The sequence below is a fragment of the Chlamydotis macqueenii genome, chromosome 6 (assembly GCF_036417535.1).
Source record: "Chlamydotis macqueenii isolate bChlMac1 chromosome 6, bChlMac1.mat, whole genome shotgun sequence".
NCBI classification, from domain to species: domain Eukaryota; kingdom Metazoa; phylum Chordata; class Aves; order Otidiformes; family Otididae; genus Chlamydotis; species Chlamydotis macqueenii.
Window position 1 is genome coordinate 15,987,622 of NC_141561.1, and position 21,731 is coordinate 16,009,352.

The 21,731-nt window shown below is 39.6% G+C and overlaps 1 protein-coding gene across 5 annotated transcripts in view; it reads left to right on the plus strand.

Moving 5' to 3' along the window:
- Positions 1–563: 563 nt before the first annotated feature.
- The window catches only part of XRCC5 (X-ray repair cross complementing 5), a 52,657-nt gene continuing 31,489 nt past the window's right edge, over positions 564–21,731 (plus strand). For all 5 annotated transcript variants that reach the window (XM_086751138.1, XM_086751139.1, XM_086751137.1 and 2 more), the window contains exons 1-12: positions 564–597; positions 2,737–2,850; positions 3,404–3,587; positions 4,773–4,821; positions 5,981–6,103; positions 9,010–9,198; positions 11,262–11,376; positions 13,093–13,231; positions 15,217–15,329; positions 18,400–18,462; positions 19,160–19,297; positions 20,680–20,770. In XM_086751138.1, the coding sequence (XP_086607264.1) occupies positions 580–597; positions 2,737–2,850; positions 3,404–3,587; positions 4,773–4,821; positions 5,981–6,103; positions 9,010–9,198; positions 11,262–11,376; positions 13,093–13,231; positions 15,217–15,329; positions 18,400–18,462; positions 19,160–19,297; positions 20,680–20,770 (1,336 nt within the window). In that variant the 5' untranslated portion in view covers positions 564–579. The remainder of the gene's footprint in view (positions 598–2,736; positions 2,851–3,403; positions 3,588–4,772; positions 4,822–5,980; positions 6,104–9,009; positions 9,199–11,261; positions 11,377–13,092; positions 13,232–15,216; positions 15,330–18,399; positions 18,463–19,159; positions 19,298–20,679; positions 20,771–21,731) is intronic.

Sequence of the window (21,731 nt, forward strand, 5' to 3'; positions counted from 1 at the left end):
AGCCTCTCTAGCCCCAGAGACGTGCCCTGCTGCTGCCTCTCCTCAGGGACTTGTGCCAAGTCCACCAAAACCAGTGTCTACGTGCTGCTCTCCCTATGGCCAAAATTGCAGATAGAGTCACGGCTGCGAAATGTGGTGCTTTGGGCGGACCTGGGGCATGACCTGAGGAGAACGACAAGGGGGTCACCCCACATGTCCGTCCCCTCTCACCCAGCTGGCCCATACCGGGCCCAGCCGCCCCCTGAGGCCTGGTCTGACCCGCACCCACCTCGGCCCAACTCGAGGACGCGTCACCCCCCTGCGCCACTGCAGAGGGGGTGGGAGAACGCGTCCCCTCCCCGCAGCTGGAGCCTGAGGACGGAGCAGTACCAGAACCATCCCCACTGTTCCGCCCAGGCCGCTCCCCTCGCCCTCCCCTTGTCTGGGTCCCGCCCGCGCCACCGCCCGCCGCTGGATGGCGCTGCCCCTCCCGCGGAACGTGAGGCGCTGCCGCCATGTTCCCGGGGGGACGCGGAGCGGCCAGGGCGCGTCGCCAGCCGGAGCGCTGAGCGCGGCGCACCGCGTCCCGGAACGAGCGAGATGGCGCGGAGCGGCAAGGTAAGGGGAGAGGAGAGGGGGGGTCCTCCAGGATCTTCCGCCGTCCCCCCGGCCCGGTGTGGCAGGGATGTGCCTCAGTGGGGGGGTGGGGGGGTCGCGGAGGAGGTGCTGCTCGCTTGGGCACGGCTGCAGCCGAGCGCCGGGGGAGGGGGGCCTTGGTAGCGAGCCCCTCCTCTGCGGGCCGGTTTAAGCTTTGGCCCTGGGCGGCCGCTTGTGGCGATGGGTGTTTGCGCGACCCCGTGCTCGCTGTGGGGGGCTTCTGCCGGCGCCTCGGGGTCGTTCCGGTGGTGCCTGTCTGTGAGCTGAGCACGGCGGGTCCCGTTCAGCTCATCCTCTCTCCGCCGACCTCCGCGTTCTCTGGTACAAAGCTGTTTAACTCGCGGACTTCAGCATCCCTGTCTTGGGGGCGGCTTTGATCACAGTGCAGCTACCACAGTGGTAATTGCCATTGTTCTTGCTAAAATAGTAGCGGAAATTATTTTGCCTTGTAAAAAAAAAAAGCAGTTTGTTTGTCTGGTTTGTTTGAGGAATCCTTTTGGTGAAAGCTGTGTTAAGCTCTGTTCCGATACAGGGCAGTTTAGTATCTGTTAAACACAGACTTTGTCTGCGCTGCAGGCTGAAGTGCTGCTGTAGCCATATCTCTTAGCTTTATTATAACTAGCTTCAGCACTGAGAGGGTACAGATAAAGGCAAGCTTATTCCGTTTGCAGCCTTATCGGTACTTGAGCAAAGCAGATTGGTGTTAGCTCAGATGCGACAATGCTGTCCTACAATCACTCGTGCTGAGTGTCCTAAAATCATTACTTAGTATACTGCACCTGAAAATGACAGTACTGGGTGCTCGGAGGTGAGGTGCACAGAGGTTAATAACAGATGATGGGACAAATAGAGGAGGATTACCAAAAGAGAAACCTGCCCTCTTCCTGAAGGAGAATTCCACATACCTGAATAGGCACTGGGCTTGGAGCTTGCTGCCTTTCAGAAGAGCATGTTAGCACTTGACGCTCAATCATTTTTTCTTAAGCAAAACAGCAGCTCTTCACTCCTGCACTTGTTTAGTTTCTTTGCTGTCATCTTGCCAGTTGTGAAGAGCATTTTACCTGTTTTGGACAATGGGGTTAATTCAGCTGCCAGTCGTTGTGTGTCTTGAGGCAGGATAGCAACAAGCCAAGGATATGCAGTTGCTGATGCTGGTAGAGTAATGCCTCAGGCTGGCAGGTGAGCAGTAACAAGTCTCTTGTGAGAACCTAGTGCAGCCTCAGTTACTGCCTCTATTCCACTCTAAGCTTCTGCAGACTTAGCTGGCTCAGAGGCATTAATTCCTGGCTCCCAGGCAAGCCACCAGTGAAGGCAGAGTGAGGAAGAAAGTGCTGAGTATAACCTGCTGGACATCTTGTGGAGCCCTGTTGCTCAGCCTTCCTTCCCTCCTTCCCTCCCACCCACCTACCTACCTAGGCACTGTTATATTTACATCAGTTAAAGCACTGATCAGAAATGCAAACACATATGCTACCTTGTGGGACTTAAACCCCTAAGTTGAAATCAGAATTCATCCTTCTGAGGCATTAAGAGCATAGCTGTGCACTGCAGAGATACCTCCACTAGCAACATGTGTTCTAGCTCTCACTGGAAGCCGTAGGAGTGCTGTCATTCTTATGTTCTTGGGTTAGACCAAACAGTGGTCTACAGCTATTACAAGGTATTGCACAGTTTAGGGAACAAGCTTGTATCTCCACCTTTTGTTGTGCAGATATACTGTATTTTGTTGTGCTGGTAATTGGCAACTGAAATATCTCTGTTTATCTCTTAGTATAGAAGAGCCCCTAGGTCCCTAATATGTTCACTGAGTTGAATAGAAATTGCGTCTCTCGACTTTATTGTGTAACAAAGGATGTTTTTGTGTTTTTCACTGAGATGCTTGGAACATGGTACAGGATTAAATGATTCTTAGTTCAGTGCAGTTGTACTGATTCTGTCCTCCACCATTGTCTCACATTAACAGCTACTGTAAAATAAAACATTAGTGATGTAGTTTGATTTTTAGGTTTTGTATGATTAAGCATCTGAACTAACCCTTTAAGTAGTTATGCTTATATTGATCCTTTTACATTCTTATTCAGTATTGTCTTACCTTTCTAGGCAGCCATAGTGCTGTGCCTGGATGTAGGCTTTACAATGAGCAATTCTGCCTCTGGTGAGGAGTCTTCATTTGAACAAGCCAAGAAGGTTATGACAAAGTTTGTCCAGCGACAGGTATGTGTGATTTTACATATGACTAAAAAAAAACTGTTAAAAAGGGAGAGGAAAATATGGTGAAAATATTTTCCTCATATACTAATAATTGAAATAAATGAGAAATGAGTAAGAATTAGTCTGGTTTTATGCATGAGTAACAGCACTCTTAGTTTCAGCTGTTCTTTTGTGGAGATGTGGCAATTGAATTTCTCACTTTTTTCTTTAGGGCAGTAGAAACTTCTAGGGGAAAAAAGTACTTTTCTCTTTCCCTCAAATGTTTCAACCTTCTTAGGATTTACTGCACTGAACACTCATTTCAGAGACTGAGTCAGCCAATTTTACTTGTTTTATCCCAGATATCCTCATGTCAGTCTGTTAGTTTAATTTTATCTAAATTAGTGAACTCTGTGAGGTTACATTTTGGTACAATAGCACAGAAAAAGTAAGAAAAAAGTAAATCCACTGTCCTTGACATTGTTTCAATATTAGTTCAGCTTACTTGAGTCTGCCTGACATAGGTGTGTATGAATCTACTTGTGGTTTTATACCTGTTTTGTATTTTCTGTTTCAGGTTTTTGCTGAGAGTAAAGATGAAGTCGCTGTAGTTCTGTTTGGCACAGATGGTACCAGGAATGACCTCGCCAATGGGGATCAATACCAAAACATCACTGTACATAGGTCGTTAATGCTACCAGATTTTGATCTGCTGGAAGACATCCAAGATGTGATTAAACCGGGCTCTGAACAAGCAGACTGTATCCTTTCGTTGTAGAGCACTTCTTGAACTGATTTGGCTGCATAGGAGATAGGAAGTTAGTGCTGGGAAATGGGCTCAGATTTGCCTCCAAGGTTGTAACTACTATCAGAGTTCAGCTAACTTGTGTTTGTAAGTTTGTTCAAAAGCAGATTAGATGCTTTTCGACATTCTTTTAGGGTAGCAGATGGAGTCTTAGGGAGTCATTGCTTTTACAAAGTGTTCTGTTAATTAAAGAGAACAACGATAGCAGCAATACAATTTTAGGCCTCAAATAAGGTGTGTATTTTTAAAAATAGTGTTGCAGAACTTGGATTATGCTTTTTCATCAAATACAAATATTATTTACGAAATATGTCAGCAGAAGTACCAGAAGCCAGACAAAGCAGAATAGAGGTTTATCAGATTGATTTCTATATAAAATATTCCTAACATTGCCAAATGTCACTTGCTGGTTTGAATGTTGTTCATGTTTGAATATATTCTGTTGTTAGCTGCATAAGGTGAAGAGTTTTAAAAGAAGATGATCTCTGTAGTGTCCCTTTGTATGTTTCCTCTGCATACTGTTCTGACTTCCTGTGTTGTCTTCCCTCTTTCTGGCCATAAAATGATTGTAGTAAGCTCTGTCCAGACTGTCGGAGCTGTTTCAGAGAAGTCTGCAGCTGGTCAGCTGTATCTTAGCAGAAGCAGAGTCATGTTCCTTCTTTGATGGGTGGGCAGGTTTGTGTGCAGTGTGATGAGGAAGAAAGTAACAAGACATTGCCAGGTGCAGATGTTTTGCAGGAAAACCTGCGTGAGAAACTGGTAGTGTCTATTGAAAGCACAAGTAATTTTTGTTTGTGAATTCAAAGTAATGTTGTAAAGGTTAGGTTGCTTTTTCTTTGGACTTGAGCCTCCACGTTGACCCTTAAGACTGGGCCCTGAAGCAGTCTTTTTACTGTTTCATCAGATAAATGTGGAAAAGACAAGACCACAAAACAGACAAGTTATATATGAATGTCTTGCACGTTCATATTTGAAGAGATAGATATTTGAAGAGTACTTGTCTCAAAAAATTGTTTGCTTGTGAATGAAAATGTGTGTTTGTCAGTATTTGAGAGGGGGGCAAAACAGGAGGTTGTTTCATAGGGAAAACACTTGTGAAATGATTAATGTTCTAAGTGAGATTTTTCTTAAATTCACTTAGTTCTGGATGCAATTATTGTGTGCATGGACTTACTTCAGAAGGAAACAATGTGAGTATGTAACCCAAAGCCTTTTATAGAATTCTGACCTTGCACTTTGGAGCTGGTATGATTTTTTTGTCAGTATTACATTTCCAGTAGTGTGTGAATACAGAAAATGCTTCTTTAAAAAAAAAAAAAAAGAAAACAAACAACAAACTAGAGGAGTCTGTCTCTGAAGAATCACCAGGAGACATCTGTCTTCTCAAGACAGTCTAAGAGCTTTCTGATGCAACTGGGAACTTTGCAGTAGTTTTATGATAATATCAATGCCATTACACAAGGCACAAAGACTTCACTTAGTGTTGCATTTCTTGTGATCTGTTTTCAAAAAACATTAATTCAGATGTTAAAATGCGTAGAAAGGGCTACCAAATTTATAAGAGTGATGGTATATCATAAAAAGAAAAAAGGAAAACAAAACTCGAAGGGTAAGTTTGTTCAGCCTAGCAAATTAAAGGTTGTTGGAGATAAGGTGGCTATTTGTAAATATGCAAACTGTGGGAGATAAACATGCAGTAGGAAAAAACACTGTTTAAGCTGAAAGAAACTGTTGGCATAAATGTTACAAGGTTTTCCATTAATGTACTTAGACTGGAAATGTGAGTGTTTCTAACGCTCAGTGAACTGATGGTCCAGGGAAAGGAAGATAACCTTACTTCCTCTCAAAACAGAGATTGGACATGTTGTTCAAAAGATTATATGATCTAATTGTGAATGCAGAAGACTAGACTTAGTGATGCAATTTGTATTTTTATGAACAAAGTCTAATCAACGTGGAAATCTGTATGAATTGAACTGTTAAAACTGAGTTGTGGAGTAAAATCACTGTATTTATGACAGTATAACCTTGAATACCTATGGAACAGCTGCTTTGTTATCTTGTGGGTAAGTTGCTTTTATGCAACAACCCCTTTGATACAGAGTTGACCTTCAGTTGAGAAAATACTATCAGGTAAAAATTCCAGAAAATCACCCTTGTGCTTGAATATCCAGATAAAAAACAATATCAGTTTAAATGAATTTTGTTCTGTAGCTGGCAGAACTTTCTGATATTTATTGTTACTGCTTCTTAGCATATTAAGTAGACTTTAAAGTCCATCTTAAGAATTAGAAAAAGACACTCTGGACAATATTTCTGATATATGTAAATGTTCTTTTGTATTTTAAGAGGAAAGAAATATGAGAAGAGACACATTGAACTGTTTACAGACCTTAGTAGTCCTGTCAGTGAGGATCAGCTGGAAATTATCATTGCTAACTTGAAGAAAACAGGAATTTCTCTCCAGTTTTTGTAAGTATGGAAGCAACTGTTATACAGTATGGCATTTTTTAGAGGAATATTATTATTCTTTCTTAATAACTGTCTTGAGGGAGCTGGTGATCTGTTGGTGTATTGTTTCTATAGAGGTGTACCAGTATGTAATATGATTGTTATAGGCACTTATATCAATTACACAGGCCATGAATTCCAGTTATGAACCAAGTCCCCTGGATTAAGTGGTGTGCAAAGACATGTTAACATGGTGGCTTGTTCTCCAGTTAAGGTTACAGCCAAAGTCTAAAACGGGAGACAAAAGATCTATATAAGCAGAGAGGTGGGAAACAATGAGCCAGAAATAGCCTCAGAAGCGGTGATTTTGTCACAGCAACAGCCTAGATACTTTTAGATAAAGGAGTTACTGGGGAGAAATAATGAGGTAGTGCTGCAGATGTTTATAGCCTGATTCTACTGCCAGTATAAAAAGGGTTGTAAGAGGAGGGTTGTAAGAGGAGGGTTGTATTCACAACGATGGGCTTGGAAAATGGAAGTGGAAAAGGAGAACAATGTCTTACGTGTTAAGACAGGAATCCCTTGGCTGTCTTGGTAAAGGTATGGGCATTGATCTGAAGAATCAATGGTGGTGCTGAGATCTGTAATGATTGTTGCACATAATGGTAACATAGGAAGTGTTAGGCGTTCTAGTAGGAATTTATTTAAAAGCAAAACTTTGTGTGAATGTTAATGTTTGTTTATAATAAATAATTTTCCAGGAGAAAATTAAAGCTGCAGTTTTACTTCTGATAGTTTTAGTATTTACTTTCACCTAGATCCAGCATTCTGTAAGGAGTAATGTTGTGAATTTCATAAATTCATTAAAGCTGTTTGCAGACCCACCTGCAAGATAACAGAGGAGTTAGGTAGGAAAGCCTGACTGAAAATCATGGGCTCATCCTCCACAGAAAAATTCTTTTTTGCCTCTGCTTGAGAGAGGCTGAATGTAAAAATGTCAGACTACTTTCATATTCTGTCTATGTAGCAAAAGAAGGTAGGCTTGCAACATACCTTGACATGCCCATCTAGGTTATTTGAGCTGTTGTTGGCAGTGGAGGCACAATCCCATGAACCCGAGTCCATGCTGCCAGCCAGAGTACATCTTTCAGAAATGTGGTATTTAGCCCCTGCTACCTTGTTTCCATATCTGTAGTTTGCTATGCAGACTAGCACAGATGCTAACTACCACAAGTTAACGTTGCAGTTTTATTCTGTGAGATTTCTGAGACATCTTGGCATTTTCTTTGACTGTAATGTAGCGAAGGAAAAGCCCCATGGTTAATGGAAGCACTAGGGAAATGTTGCTGTTATAGCATTGACTGCCAATTTACACCGCATCTCCCGGCTACACGAGCTCTAAGTTTTACACGATGCTCTAAGAAATAAATGTACAAATGTAAAATACTCAGGATACCGGTTTAAAAATAATTTCTTGCTAAATAATTTATTTGTCCTTTTGTTATAACCCATGCTTCCATCTCTTACGCCCTGTTTATTGATTAGGTTATAACTTGTGGCAGATAGTTGGTTTTCCTCTGAATCAAGCACTGAGCACGTGCTGAGCACTGCGTAGCTTTGGGTATTACCGAGTTCTCATTAGAGGAGTCTCTATGCACTGTGTAATGAAAGTAATCTAACTTATCTATCAGAGGTTTGAAGCTTTTTGCTCTCAGTGGGTGCTGCTTCCTAAAAAGGTACCAAACACTTTGCTGAAGTTTGGTCTTGAATTCTGCTGTATGTGACACTGTTGTGCATATTGTTAACTCTGCTTATTGTATGTTGCTCCACAAATAAGTTTAGTGAGGACTGATGAGGTGAATGTAACATAGAGATCTGTAGGCTGCTTTTTTGAAAACAATACAATGCTAAAATTCCTTTACTTTGTGGAAATGTGGTAAAAGGTATCATGTGAGTCTTTCAAAATTGGATCAGACAAAAGATTTGAAAAATCTGCAGGTATTGTCATGGGCACAGAGTAGAGGATCTTACACATCTCTCTTTTTCTCTGGTTATTATACTTAGTTAACTCTGTTATATTTTGAAGAGCAGCAAAATCATTTTATCTGTAACCTCTGGCTAAATTTTTAAATCTGATTCTTGAAGTGCAGGAAAATATGTTATCTTCAGTCAGAAATTCACCTGGTGTTGTAAGCTATTAAAATCTCAAAGAGTAAACTTTATTCCAGAAGTACCTAATAGCCTCACTGCAGAGAAAGTCCCGTTTGCTGGCGTTCAGAGCTGGTACAGATTCACAGGCCTAGAATGGCCTTTCACAAGCCATCTAGAGCAATCCTCTGCTTCAGGCTGGGTCGGCTGTTTGTGTGTCATTGCTGAGCAGTGTTTGTCCAATCTTTTTATAAAGATTTCCAGAGATGGAGACTCTTCTGTCTCCTCAGAGAGTTGGTTTTAGGAATTATGGTTTGAAATGCCTTTATCAGGTTTTTGAAGATCTGACCTGACTCCATGATGTAGTTTGAGTGCAGAGTGAATATGAAGAGCTGATTGTTCCTTTCCTCTCTGCAACAGCCTTTTGTGTTTAAAACTGCCTTGCCCTCTGACTCCCTTCTCTATGGGCTTTGTTTTGTTCGGTCTTCTTTGAGAGATCTTATTTTGTAATCATCATCTTTACTCCCTAATCCCTTCCTGTATGTGGAAATCTTTATTGATGTATGGTGCCCGGAACTGGTGCAGCACTCTGGTCAAGATGTTACCAATGCCAAGTAGACATGACATGCTACTTCATGTGTTCCGCAAGCCAAGCGGCTCTGACATCTGACTGTAGCTAGATAGATATTGTTGATCCTGATAAAATTTTTGTTTTGTTTTTGGCTGGTTATTTTCATTAAGAAGAAAGTCAAAGTAACTGCTTCTGCTTGTGTTCTTAGTTTGCCATTTCCAGTGGATGTTGGTGATGGAAGTGGAGATACAAGTGCCAGTGTACGTTCTCATATGCACAGAAACCCTTTTCCAAGAAAGAGTTTAACTGAGCAACAGAAGGAAGGCATTGATGTGGTGAGGAAATTGATGCATACTTTGGACGAAGAAGGAGGGCTGGAAGAAATTTATACTTTCAGGTAAACATGACTAATCCTTTTTATCATACTGTAAATTTACTTTCTGATTTCTTCCCCAAAAGATGAAATTAATTAAGTAATCAGTCACTTGGCTTCCAGTTTCACTTGCTGGTGAAGAGTCAGGCAAAAAAGTTGTTGAACACCTCAGCCATCTCCCTGTGTCTGGTAACCAGGTCTCTCACTTCCTTCTGGAGAGGGCCCACATTTTGCCTAGTCTTCTTTTTATCCCCAGTGTACCTATAGAAGCTTTTCTTGTTGTCCTTGATGTCCCTGGCCAGATTTAATTCTGTCAGGGCTTTAGCTTTCCTAACCTGATCCCTGGCTGCTCAGACAATTTCACTGTGTTCCTCCCAGGCTGCCTGTTCTTGCTTCCACCTTCTCTAGGCTTCCTTTTTGTGTTTGTGTTTGTTCAGGAGCTCCTTGTTCATCCATGCAGGCCTTCTGGTGTTTTTGCTTGACTTTGTCTTTGTTGGGATGCATCACTCCTGAGCTTGGTAATCCTTTAATATTAACCAGCTTTCTTGGGCCCCTCTTCCCTTCAGGGCTGTGTCCCATAGTACTCTACCAAGCAGATCCCTGAAGAGGCCAAAGTCTGCTCTCCTGAAGTCCAGACTACTGAGCTTGCTGTGGACCCTCCTTGGTGCCCTAAGGATCTTGAACTCCACCATTTCATGGTCACTGCAGCCAAAGCTGCCCTTGAGTTTCACATTCCTCACCAGCCCCTCCATGTTGGTGAGAACAAGCTCCAGCATAGCACCTCTCCTTGTTGGCTTCTCTGTCACTTGGAGAAGGAATTTATTGTCAATGCATTCAAGGAACCTTCTGGATTGCTTATGCCCTGCTGTTTTGTCCCTCCAACAGATACCAGGGTGGTTAACTTCCCTCATAATGATCAGGACTTGTGAATGTGCTCCTTTCTGTCTATAGAGGCCCTCATCCACTTGGTCAGGTGGCATGAAGCAGACCCCCACTATAATGTCACCTGTCCCTGCCCTACCTTTAATCCTGACCCATAAGCTCTCTGTCAGCTCCTCATCCATCCCCAGGCGGAGCTCCATGTGCTCCAGCTGGTTGCTGACATAGAGGGCAACACCTTCTCCTTGTCTCCCCTGTCTGTCCTTCCTAAAGAGCCTGTATCCCTCCATTCCCACACTCCAGTCATAGGAGCCGTCCCACCGTGTCTCTGTGGTGCCAGTAAGATCATAGCCCCGCAGGCGTGCGCACATCTCTCACTCCTCTTGGTTATTCCCCATGCTACGTGCGTTTGCATAGAGGCATTTAAGTTGGGCCCCCAGTGAAGCTGAAGTTTGAATTAGCTGAAAGCTGTTCTGGGGTGGGAGCCTATTTGATTTCACAATAATATATCATACATTACTTCTACGGTAATTTTCTCAATTTTTGGACTCCATTGCTTAAAGTTGTGCCATTAAGTTAACGCTTTTTAATATAAAATCATTGCAGTTCCTTTTTGTTGTATTTTATGAACTTGTGTATCTGCTGTTTAGTTAGAAATATTCAAAGTAATTTGTTTCTCTCTGACAGAATACCCTGAAAATAATGAGTTCATTAGTACTGTATAAAAAATAACTGTCATAAGTTAATTACCGCACAAACAAAATCCTGTTAATTGAAACTGGATTCTTTATTTCTTCACCTCCACTGCAGAAAACATTTTACCACTTAGAGACCCTTTTCTAATTTGGGTTATTCAGCTAACTGCGTGCCCTAGTTGGGTGAACACACATAAATATAGAATGCTGAATAAGCAGTTGTGTAGTTTCATCACAAGACCTAACGTACTGTCTTTAAGCCCTAATGTCACACCATCATAAAGACTTGAGATGGAAACTATTCTGGGATTCTGCTGTACCACCTCTTTTTTCATTCTCTTTTCTGGCAATAGTTAATGACAAGATTATTCATACAGTTTATCTTCTAATGCTTTCTGCAGTCTAAGCTGAAACAATTGGATCCTTCCATCTCCTTGAAAAGAGTGTATTGTCTGTAATATTTTATTACAGTTCACCAGAGTTAATTTCTGTTCTCCTGATTCCTTTATTTAGAGAGAGCCTGGAGCGTCTTTCAATGTTTAAGAAAATAGAAAGAAGACCTATGGCTTGGCCCTGCCAGCTCACTATTGGTTCTAATTTGTCTATAAGGATTGTGGCCTACAAATCAGTAAGTTCATAAAATTGTATATTTTAGTGGTTTTTTTTGGCAGCAAGTTAAGTGCAGCTGCATATTTTTTCCTTAAAGCTAAGAAGATAAAAGATAAAACAGCATCCAAAATAATTATGGTAGAGATTTTATGTGCATAGAAGCCAGTGCATCTAAAACTGTGGTTCCCACAGCAACTCTGACTTCACCATATTGCACACATATGTTAAAGAACTAAAATTCATGAGGTACACAAATAGAAGTAATTGCTATCTATTCTGTGACACTTAATGGTATTGAAGTTGACGAGCCTGATTAAGAATGCTGCGGTTGTGTGAAGCTTTCCATTCCGCATCAGTGATGTGTCTGCAGCTCAATAAGAATTAATATGTATTTCTTAAGCCCTAGGCATGAGAGGAATTATGCACATCTATGTAAAATAGTGGGTGAAATCTTTTACCAGCTATTGTTTTGAATCATATCTATTGTTGTTTCAGACTTGGGGAATAAAAAGGTGTATTTTTTCAGCTTGTTTGCTTTATACTGTTTGGCAAAGCTTGTGCATAGTTTGTTTCCCTTACAGTTTACATGGGTCCTTCACATGGTGCTAGGAAGAAGTGTATTTCAACACAGAAAATGTGCAAAATTCCAATTATTGAATAATTAATAGGTAACTGTATAGTGTGGCAGCATTGATGGATCTGGCGAGATGGAGATTAATTGGTTTCTTATTTGAACCCAAGACTAAGAATCTGGCCAATATTGCAAGATTTCAGGAAGATGTATTATGAAGTTGAAATATATCTGATTTCTGAGAGATAGGCATACTAGCCTTGAAAGAGATCTTTACTGCCAACTTTCTATTTATTCTTATTATTTTTTTTTAATTAGGATATTGTGCCAGACCTGTACAAATATGTAGTAAGAGGCCATTCCCAAAGGTGTTTACACACAGAATAAATGAAACCTCGGAGAGCAAGCAACATGAACTGAGTGACTAGCCTGAGGTCATACAGCAGTTGGATCAGAGCTAGGAATAGAGTTGTGGTATCTACGGATGTAACCTATTCTGTCTTTTCTGTTTTCTGCCCAGTTCTCCATTTTTCTTCTCATTCACTAGTATGCCACCAATTTCACTTAAGTAGGGAGAAGAGAAAGCTTTTTTTCTTTCCCTGTAGTTGGGAAACATTCACTCATTGCAGATATTTATTCCTTCTGTCTCCTCCCAGTCCCATAAAGCAACTGAGATCTTGTTCTGCCTTTTGGGGAAGTTGCAGTAATATAGAGTATTTTTAACCTGTAGTGTGGTAAACCTGATGCAAAACTTGGTCAAACAAGCTGAATGATCATTGAGTCTTCTTGTATTTTTAACATGTATCTTACTGTTTTGTCAAAAACACTTTATGTAGGTGAAGGAAGTAAATACATAGCAACCAAGTTACATGTTATCCCTGTGACTAAAAGACTTCAACAAATTACGTAGCCCATGACTTTAATGAATAATCAAGACAAGTATGCAGTCAATATGAGATAGTTCAAGGGTTAGGTCTCATACAGATGAAACAGTGTGCTGAGAGCAGCGTGGTAGCAGAGATGTATATTTGGGACTGTCATTATTAGTCTTTTATTGGCAAAATAATGCAGCACTTGGTCTAAGAATTTTTTGCATGTTCTGGTAAGCAGTCTGAATCCCAATTAAATGTTAAACATTCCTCTTATTTGAATTCTGAAATAAAGGTCACAGAAGAGAAGGTAAAAAAAATGTGGACAGTTGTGGATGCTAGAACCCTCAGAAAAGATGATGTGCAAAAAGAAACTGTTTACTGCTTGAATGATGATGATGAGACAGAGGTTCAGAAAGATGATACTATTCAAGGTATGATTTCTTTATATGCACCCTGAGGACAAACCAAACGTAATGGCTTGTACACTTAAATCACCCCAAGTGTCTTTGAAGCCTAGCTGTGATATTAGATGTAAGCTGATAGAACACAGACTCTTATGTGACACGCCTTGTCTTCACATATTTTAAAAATTCTTACTTTTACCAGTAATGAGAATAATAATAGTACTGCTACGTAGAACTTGGAAGGCACTACAGCTCCCTAAATTGTGAGTAGTGCTGCTACCCCTATTCTGTTTTCAGATCTTCAGTTGTGCTGATAACATGAATACTTTCATCACATTGCTTTTTTTTTTTTCTAAATAAACAACTGCTTTAGATATTCTGCAGTTGGGAAGATGGAACCATTAAAGGAAAGTTTGGTTTCAAGAGTCTATTAGCTTTGTTTAAATTCTGTAATGGGTTCAATCTGAAGTAGTGGTATGCAGAATACTTCTTTTATAACCTTCGGCTTCTTTCTGAGTGGATTAAATTCCTTAGAAGACTAAAGGCACCAGAAACAGTATGAAATAGCCTACTTTTTAAAAATGGAGTGAAGCAAGTATGTTTAATTTTTTGCAATTGTATAGATATATTTTGTTACTAATTTATTTTCTTTGCTGTTTCACTCCCATACAAATAGGGCAACTGCATTATCTATAAACGGCAGAACTATTCAGATAACAGTATAGAAAGTGCTGTCAAGTATCAATTGAAAAATTAAGATAAATACTGTGTTTTTTATATTTAACCTCTTTCAGTTGTAGCAATCAGATGTTTTCTAGCAGTAGCAGATAAAAATTTTCCGACAGTGTGATTTTCTTTGTTTCTTTAAGCAGAAATAATTGTTAAAACCTAGTAGTCTGTTTATGTATTATAGCTTTAAAAATTCTAGTAAAATTTTTTAAAATGCACTTTTTATAGTGAATATATTTTGAAGCATTTGTGACCATTGTCTGCTGATGTCCTGACTGCCTGAGTTGGTGAGTGGTTGTGGGATACTAGTAAAAAGAAGTAATAAACAGTTCAATGTGAACAAGAGACCAAAAATTTCTCTATCTGTTGTCTGATATTCTTACAGTTAAAGAGCTGCTGATGCTGTATGGACTTTTCTGGACCTTTTGAGAAATGTCATAATTAGACAATATTTTGCTTTTGAAGCACCCACACTGATTCTTTCATTCTACCTGTGTGTTTGATTTTCAAACACATGGAAAATGTATCTGCATATAGGTTTTTTTTCGTCCAGGGGTCTACCTCTGTTCCTTCTGCTTTCTTCACACCTGAGGATATAATCAACAACAGTACAGTAAAGTGATGACGTTATGAAGAGGATATTGGAGCTTGAGGTGGAGGAATAAACAGTTGGAACAGATGATACCTCTGAGAAACTAACAGTTTCCTATTTTGTGGAGATATCTCTGTAATGTAAGGCATGGGAAGTAAAACACAGAAATGTATAGAAAGACCACTTCTGTATACAGGAGTGTCTTGCTTTTCCATTGCGTGTGAGGGTGTATCTCACTTCCACTGTTAGCACATTTTGTTCTGTGAGTCCTTTCTGGTGTCATTTTCTGTCCATGATTTGTGGTATGTTTGTTTGGGTTTTTTTTTGTATTATGTTTGCAGGGAGTGTTGCTGTCTGTTTGCTGAAATCTATTCTGATGTGCTCACAGAATAGAATTAAGCAAAACTTTGTTGAGCAAGATGTTTAATTCCCCTGTTTTCTGCTCTCTATGAGGGTAGCTGTGTTACATAAAATGATGTACAAGGAGTGCAACTGCTGTTTGTGAAACACAGAATGTGTCTATGGGGTGTGTGGGTTTTTTTTTGTTAACTGGGGAAGTAATTTGATGAGCGTATGTGGAGTGTAGCTGTGGGGCATGCATGCATGCATTGTTAAAATATTCAGAGAGCTAATTTCGGTCTTAGAATTGTAGGCCCATATGCTTACCAGATGCTCTTCCCTTGTTCTGCAGGGTTTCGCTATGGGAGTGATATCGTTCCTTTTTCCAAGGAAGATGAAGAGCAAATGAAATACAAAACAGAAGCAAAATGTTTTTCTGTTTTGGGATTCAGCAGATCCTCTCAGGTACAGTACTAAACTTCTTCCCATTCACCTTCCTGGGTTGTTCAAGACAATAGTTTTCAGTTTTAATTCACTGAAGTTGTGGTCTTATACTCAGTTCTAGTATTGGGAATAGGGCATCTGCAGTTGCCGATTGTAGTACGTGTAAACAGTGTGTAGTCTTGCAAAGGAGAGAAACTCATAAATGTGGCCATTGGGCCCTCAAGTGAAGCCAGAGCCACAGAACTCAGATCTCTGCAAAGTGGAGACAGAGATATTGCAGTCTGATTTCATCTCACAAACTTAAATAGTGATGCCAGATGTGCAGCAGATGATGTTCTCTCTTTTGTTCAGGTCATGCAGGAGCCTTTTTGGGCTTTGTCCAGCCATGAGTGTATTCTTTTTAACAGAAGAAGCCTCTTCCTTGATATTAAAGAGAGCCTGAGAATTGTCTGCATTCATTCTCATTTCCATAAGGATTAGTTTGTGAACTGTGACATGCTTTTTATTTCTACTATAGCAAAACCAAAATGTAGTGAAGACTTAATAGAACTTAGATGAAGAGATCATAATTCAAAAACTCTCCATATTTCAATTAGATGCTTGGTGTTTGTATGCACTTACCTCTACTTGTGGTATTAACTTTGCCGTTCGTTTTACCTGGAAGTTGAAAGAAACTTACATTAAGCAAGTACCTTAATAAAAGCTATCCAGCACAAGGTGATTTCTTGCAGAAAATCCAGTACTTAAGCAGTATGTAAGGCTTAGGCAAAGGCTTAACAAAGCCCTTCTTGAAGCAGGACACATGAGGAGAAAGTACAGAGATGTGAGTGCCAGTAATTGCTAGAAATGTTAAGCTGCTCCTGCTCTTTCTTCTCCAGGATATTGTACAGGTGACTGAAACTTTAATTTTCTTCCAGTTCACTGCACCCAGTCCCCTTAGACTACTGCAATGTGGTGGTCCAGAGCATATTATTAACTGAGGAGCCAGCAAGTTACATTGATTTATTGAAATGAGAAGCCAGCCTGAATGGGAACTGTAACCTGGTTGCTCCTTGAGGACGTTCAAAACCTAAAGTTATTAAGTAACATGGGAGCTTGTGTACTGAAAGTGATTGATCAAGGAAATATATCATGCTTGAACTTACATGCCCTAAATGGGCCAGAGTAGAGAGATGTTAGGGACTGCTCAATCCTGTACCAGAAACTGGATCTTTTAATGCATTATTGGCTTACAGCTGAGTCTTACTGTCTTCATTTAATTCTCTAAGATGTATTTCACCATGTGCAGCATTTTCTTATGCTGGAGGCTGGCCTCCTATTTTGACTTGAAGTCTGAATTTTATTGAAAACAGAAACTAAGAGGAAAACATGTGAGAAGAATCATGCTCCTGTAAGCGAGCTGTTATTTCATGTGGATTTTTTTTTTCCATCATAGATCAGATAGTGTGGTATTACCTTCAGATACATACTTAATAATTAACTTAATCATAGGAATGTAATGAATTGTAGGAATATTTTGGTTCACATAAATATGCTTCAAATAATTAACAAATTGGCTTTTTATTCTTTCAATGCACAAAATATTTATTGTTTTTGATAATTTTTATGATGTGCTTCTCTTGTCTGTGGATTTGATAGCAAATAGGAATTACATCTCAAATAAAGTATGCTCTAGTCCTGTAACTAGGAGTGTGAGTAATTATGCTCAAAAGTAGTTGCAAAGACCTTAGTGGAATAAGATTATTCAGGCATGATTGCAGGATTAGAACTACACTCTATAGATAACAGTATCGGGAAATTTTCAACTACAACTGGAATTTTCAAGACCCATGCTTTTCTTATGTTTTGGGTCCTGAATTTTATTGTTTGGAATCATAATACTGATGCTATTCCAATGTATGTTTTATATTAAATTGTTTCTGTTTAAAACTTTGGAGAAAATGTAATTTATTATTAACGAGAGAAACTGGAACAGCTCCAAATACATAATTAAAGAAGGAATAGAACCACCTTATATTATTTTTGAGTTATTCACATCCCTCAGGAAAGAAGATCAGAGGCCGCTTAAACTTTGATTTTTAATTTATAAGCAATACCATGTAAATCAAGAAATAATACTTGAAAGTATTACAAAGGAACTATGGGGGGTTTTTTTTTGGCAAACAAAAAAAGGTGTAATGATACGCACATCTAGTTATTTATATGATATTGAACATAAAATTTCCTGAGCTTTTAAGGACAGAAGAGCAAAGAATAATTGCAGGTAGAATAACCTGAGTTGAAGAATTGTGCTGTAATACGTTAAACAAATCTGCTCTGATGCAAGTTGTCACGGATTCCAACAGCATTATTGGAATTTGTTAAGTAATGAAACTCCAGGTTAGCTGGTAGACAGTGTAGTTTGAAGAGATTTTTCTTTAACAAAGAAAGGTCACTTTAACCAATGTTTATAGTAGCGTGCAGTCTTTGTGACAAGTTTTCCACTATTGCAGTGTTTTTCTGGGTGTCTCACAGCCACTGTAGCTCCAGCTGTTCCAGCAATGCCTCTTGATGAAACTGGTTTTTTGGAGAGGATCAGCCATGTTCACTAACAGCATAAACTCTGCTAACAGAAGTGCTTCTTTGCCCATACAGCTGTATATACTCCAGTTTACCGTTGATGTAGCTTTATTAATGAAGGATGTGACTTTTTTCAGCTCCATTTTACATATATTTGCTAGGAAAATTTAACAGCATAGGTATGGTGTCAGTTAGGTTTAGATCTTTTGTTAACTGCTGTGTTTTTCCACACTGACTTTTGAATTACTGCAGTATTATTCAGACTGGTAACAGCTGCAAGTACCATAGTCTTTCATTCCTGCCCATCAATAGGAAGATAGGAGAATATCCTGCCAAATGTGACTGAATATCCATGTTGAGTGATAAATGGAGATCTGAAACATATACAGGGCTTTAACTCCTATACAAAGTAATTAATTTTTGTGGCTTCTCCCTTAAGTAGTGTGTTAGTTGTGTCAGAATTTAATTGGTCTACTTACATTAATGACATTTGTTTTAGATCAGGCTAAATCTTGGCCATTTGAATTTGTAGATCCAGAGGCATTACTACATGGGCAACCAGGTTCTGAAGGTCTTTGCAGCGAAAGATGATGAGGTAAGGTGAAATGAAGTTTAATGCTGAAGGTATTTTGCTGTACAACAGGAAAGAATAGTAGTGGCCTTTGAGATTATCCTGTCTCTCCATGTTAAAAAAATGAATGTTCTTAATGCAGCTTACAGAAGTCTTGTTCCATTTTCCATTAGGGTGAAAAGAAGTTGGATTAGACCCCAAATGAATACCATATCTCATAAATAATGAGAGACTGGTAAATATTATTTTTGTGCAAGGGCATGGGGAGCCTGGAGTTGGTGCTTAAATCCATTCTCCTGTAGAGCAACAGTGTATCACTCTTATTTAGAACAGACTTCCAAATTGTTTTAAATATTGGAGGTAAAAACCTCACTGTAGTGCTCTGATCTGTTCCTTTAAGGGTCTGACTTCCCTCCTTTGCTCTCTCGCTCTCTCTCGTAAGACTTCTGAGAGCTCTTCACACCTAGTGGAAAAGGTGGAATATGCTGGATCTAAAGTTTGCTCAACTTTGAATGGATCTGCTATCGTGATGAGATTTGACCTTTCTGCTTCTTCATTTTTTGAACATGAAAAATGCTTGTGTTGAAGTTATAGCTGAAATGGGAACTAGTCTTGACTAGATCAATGCTGTTGAACTCGGTGTGAAAGATGTATGTCAGCAGACTAATGAGAACTTGCATGACTTTCTAGAGGTTTGTTGGGTTTTTTTTTTTCCTTTCAGAATGCAGCAGTTGCTTTTTCTGCCCTTGTTCATGCATTGGATGAGTTGAAAGTGGTAGCTATAGTGCGTTATGCTTATGACAGAAGAAGCAACCCACAAATTGGAGTAGCTTTTCCGTATATTAAGGATGCATACGAGGTAATTTTTCACTCTAACCTTTCTGTAGATAGCCTCCATATTGATGCTTTACCAGTTAATAAGTTATCATGTTTGAACCATATGAATTTGCAGTGTTTTGTAATACTGGAAGAAACCAATGTGACTTTTCGGAGTGATTTTAGGAAATAGTACCAAGTCTTAGAACAAGGAGGTAATAAACAGTTTTAAGAAAATTCCCTAGAAAAAATACATGTGAAAATAATACCATATGTTTCTATTAGTATCCTCTATATTACAGATTTAAATAATACTGGTTTTTATTTCAGGAACGTAGTAATAATTTCATTTTGTTTTCTTGGATTTTTTTTTTTGTTATCTAGAAACAGTGTAATCACGTAGTTATGTAATAAGTTACCACTGCTTTCTTGCTGTGTTACTACCTACCTCTCTGTGTACAATTCAAAGCTGCACTAGATTCTTTCATTTTCTTAACCTGAAGATTTATATCCAGGTTACTTGGTAGTGCGAAATTTGAATTTAATAGTTGACCTAGCATTTCAAGCATGTCTCACTACGCTGTTGTCATTAGGCTTCCAGATCAACTGGAACTGAGGGGAGGAGCTCATAGCTTTTACAGCTGTTGTTTAAATTCATATGGAGAGTTAGTAGGACAGTAGTATATTTATTTACTTGAAAAGGTTATTTCAAAGAACAGTTTATTTCTTAGGAGAAAAAAAAAAAAGAAAACACTCTATATGCAGCAGAATAATTGGAAACGTTTTTTAAAAAATTCTTAGAGACCCAGAAGCAAGACAATATGCCAGAATTTGTGCAGTGTATGTTTCCACTGATCTTACTTACAAGAGACTATTGAAAGAGCTGAATATGTATAGCATGGCTAAGCAGTGACGAAGGTGGGGGCGGACATAACAATCTTCAGACTTTTGAAGGGTATAAGCATAAAGGATGGAAAGGAATTGTTTAGAGTGGTATGAACTGGAGGAGGTATTTGAATGAATCAAAAAATAGACTGAGAATGTTAAAAAACCGAAACCAACTTTTGACTTTGAAACACAGTAAGCTATGATAAAACCTTCCAAAGTGCCAATGTATGGAGTATTTAAGGCTTGACTGCTTCTAACTCTGCACAAGAAAAGGAAATCAGATGACCTGGGAGGTCTTTATTCCACCAGTAGAAAAATGAGTGTAGCCATTGCCATATTATAAAATAATGCTGGGTTTTATTCTGCCTAACGCTGTGTTGCTCTGTAAATATTTTATTTAAGTATTTTAGTACACACATATATTAGATCATTGGATTTTTTTCTTATGTTTATATTGCCCTGATAGAGCACTTTGGGATGCTTTAGATTTTTTTTTTTATTTCAGACTCAGTTGTTTTCTTCTTTCGTCTCACTTAGTGTCTCATCTATGTGCAACTTCCCTACATGGAAGACTTAAGACAGTACATATTTTCATCCTTGAAAAACAATAAAAAATGCATTCCTACAGGTAAGGTAGTCCTTCGGTGCATAACTGGACAAAGTAACCTATTTGTCTTCCTTTAAGCTCTAAAAGACCTAGAATATTTGGCTTTCTGATGAAAACACAAGCTTTGTCATTATTTTGGCTTAGGAAAAAACCCCAGGCCTTTAGGAATACATTATGGTTGTGTCATCTTGAAGTGTAAAGCCTGTATCAAAACTTTGCCAGCTTAGTTGCAGGCAGTCTTTTAAAACTGTCCTGTTAAATGACTTGTGGCTTGGGTCATGGGATTATTGGTCTCACAGGACTTCTGTGATAGACATCTGATGTTTAGTCTTCCATGTCCTTTGATCTTTGAACTAATCATAGAATGGTTAGGGTTGGAAGGGACCTTTAAAGGCCATCTAGTCCAACCTCCCTGCAAGGGGCAGGGACATCTCCAACCAGATCAGGTTGCTCAGAGCCCCGTCCAACCTGGCCTTGAATGTTTCCAGGGGTGGGGCATCCACCACCTCACTGGGCAACCTGTTCCAGTGCTTCACCACCCTCATTGTGCAAAATTTCTTCCTTATATCTAGTCTTAATCTACCTCCTTTTATTGTAAAACCATTACCACTCATCCTATCACAACAGGCCCCGCTGAAGAGTTTCTCCCTGTCTTTCTTCTCCAGCCCCTTTTAGGTACTGGAAGGCCACAATAAGATCTCCCCAGACCCTTCTCTTCTCCAGGCTGAACAGCCCCAACTCTCTCAGCCTGTCCTCATAGGATAGTTGTGAGACTTGTTGGCCAAATCTTGTGAGAGCTACAGTATGTGATTAGCTGGCTAGGATTAGAACAGAGGCATCAGCTCCATTCATACAAAGCTGGTCCTGTAGCCGGTTGCAGTATGGCCTGTTAATATAATGTACAAAGGCAAAGACTATGGTGTATCGTGGTGTGTTGTTTTTTAAAGCAGGCACTTACTGGTGTCCAGATTCGGATGGAGGG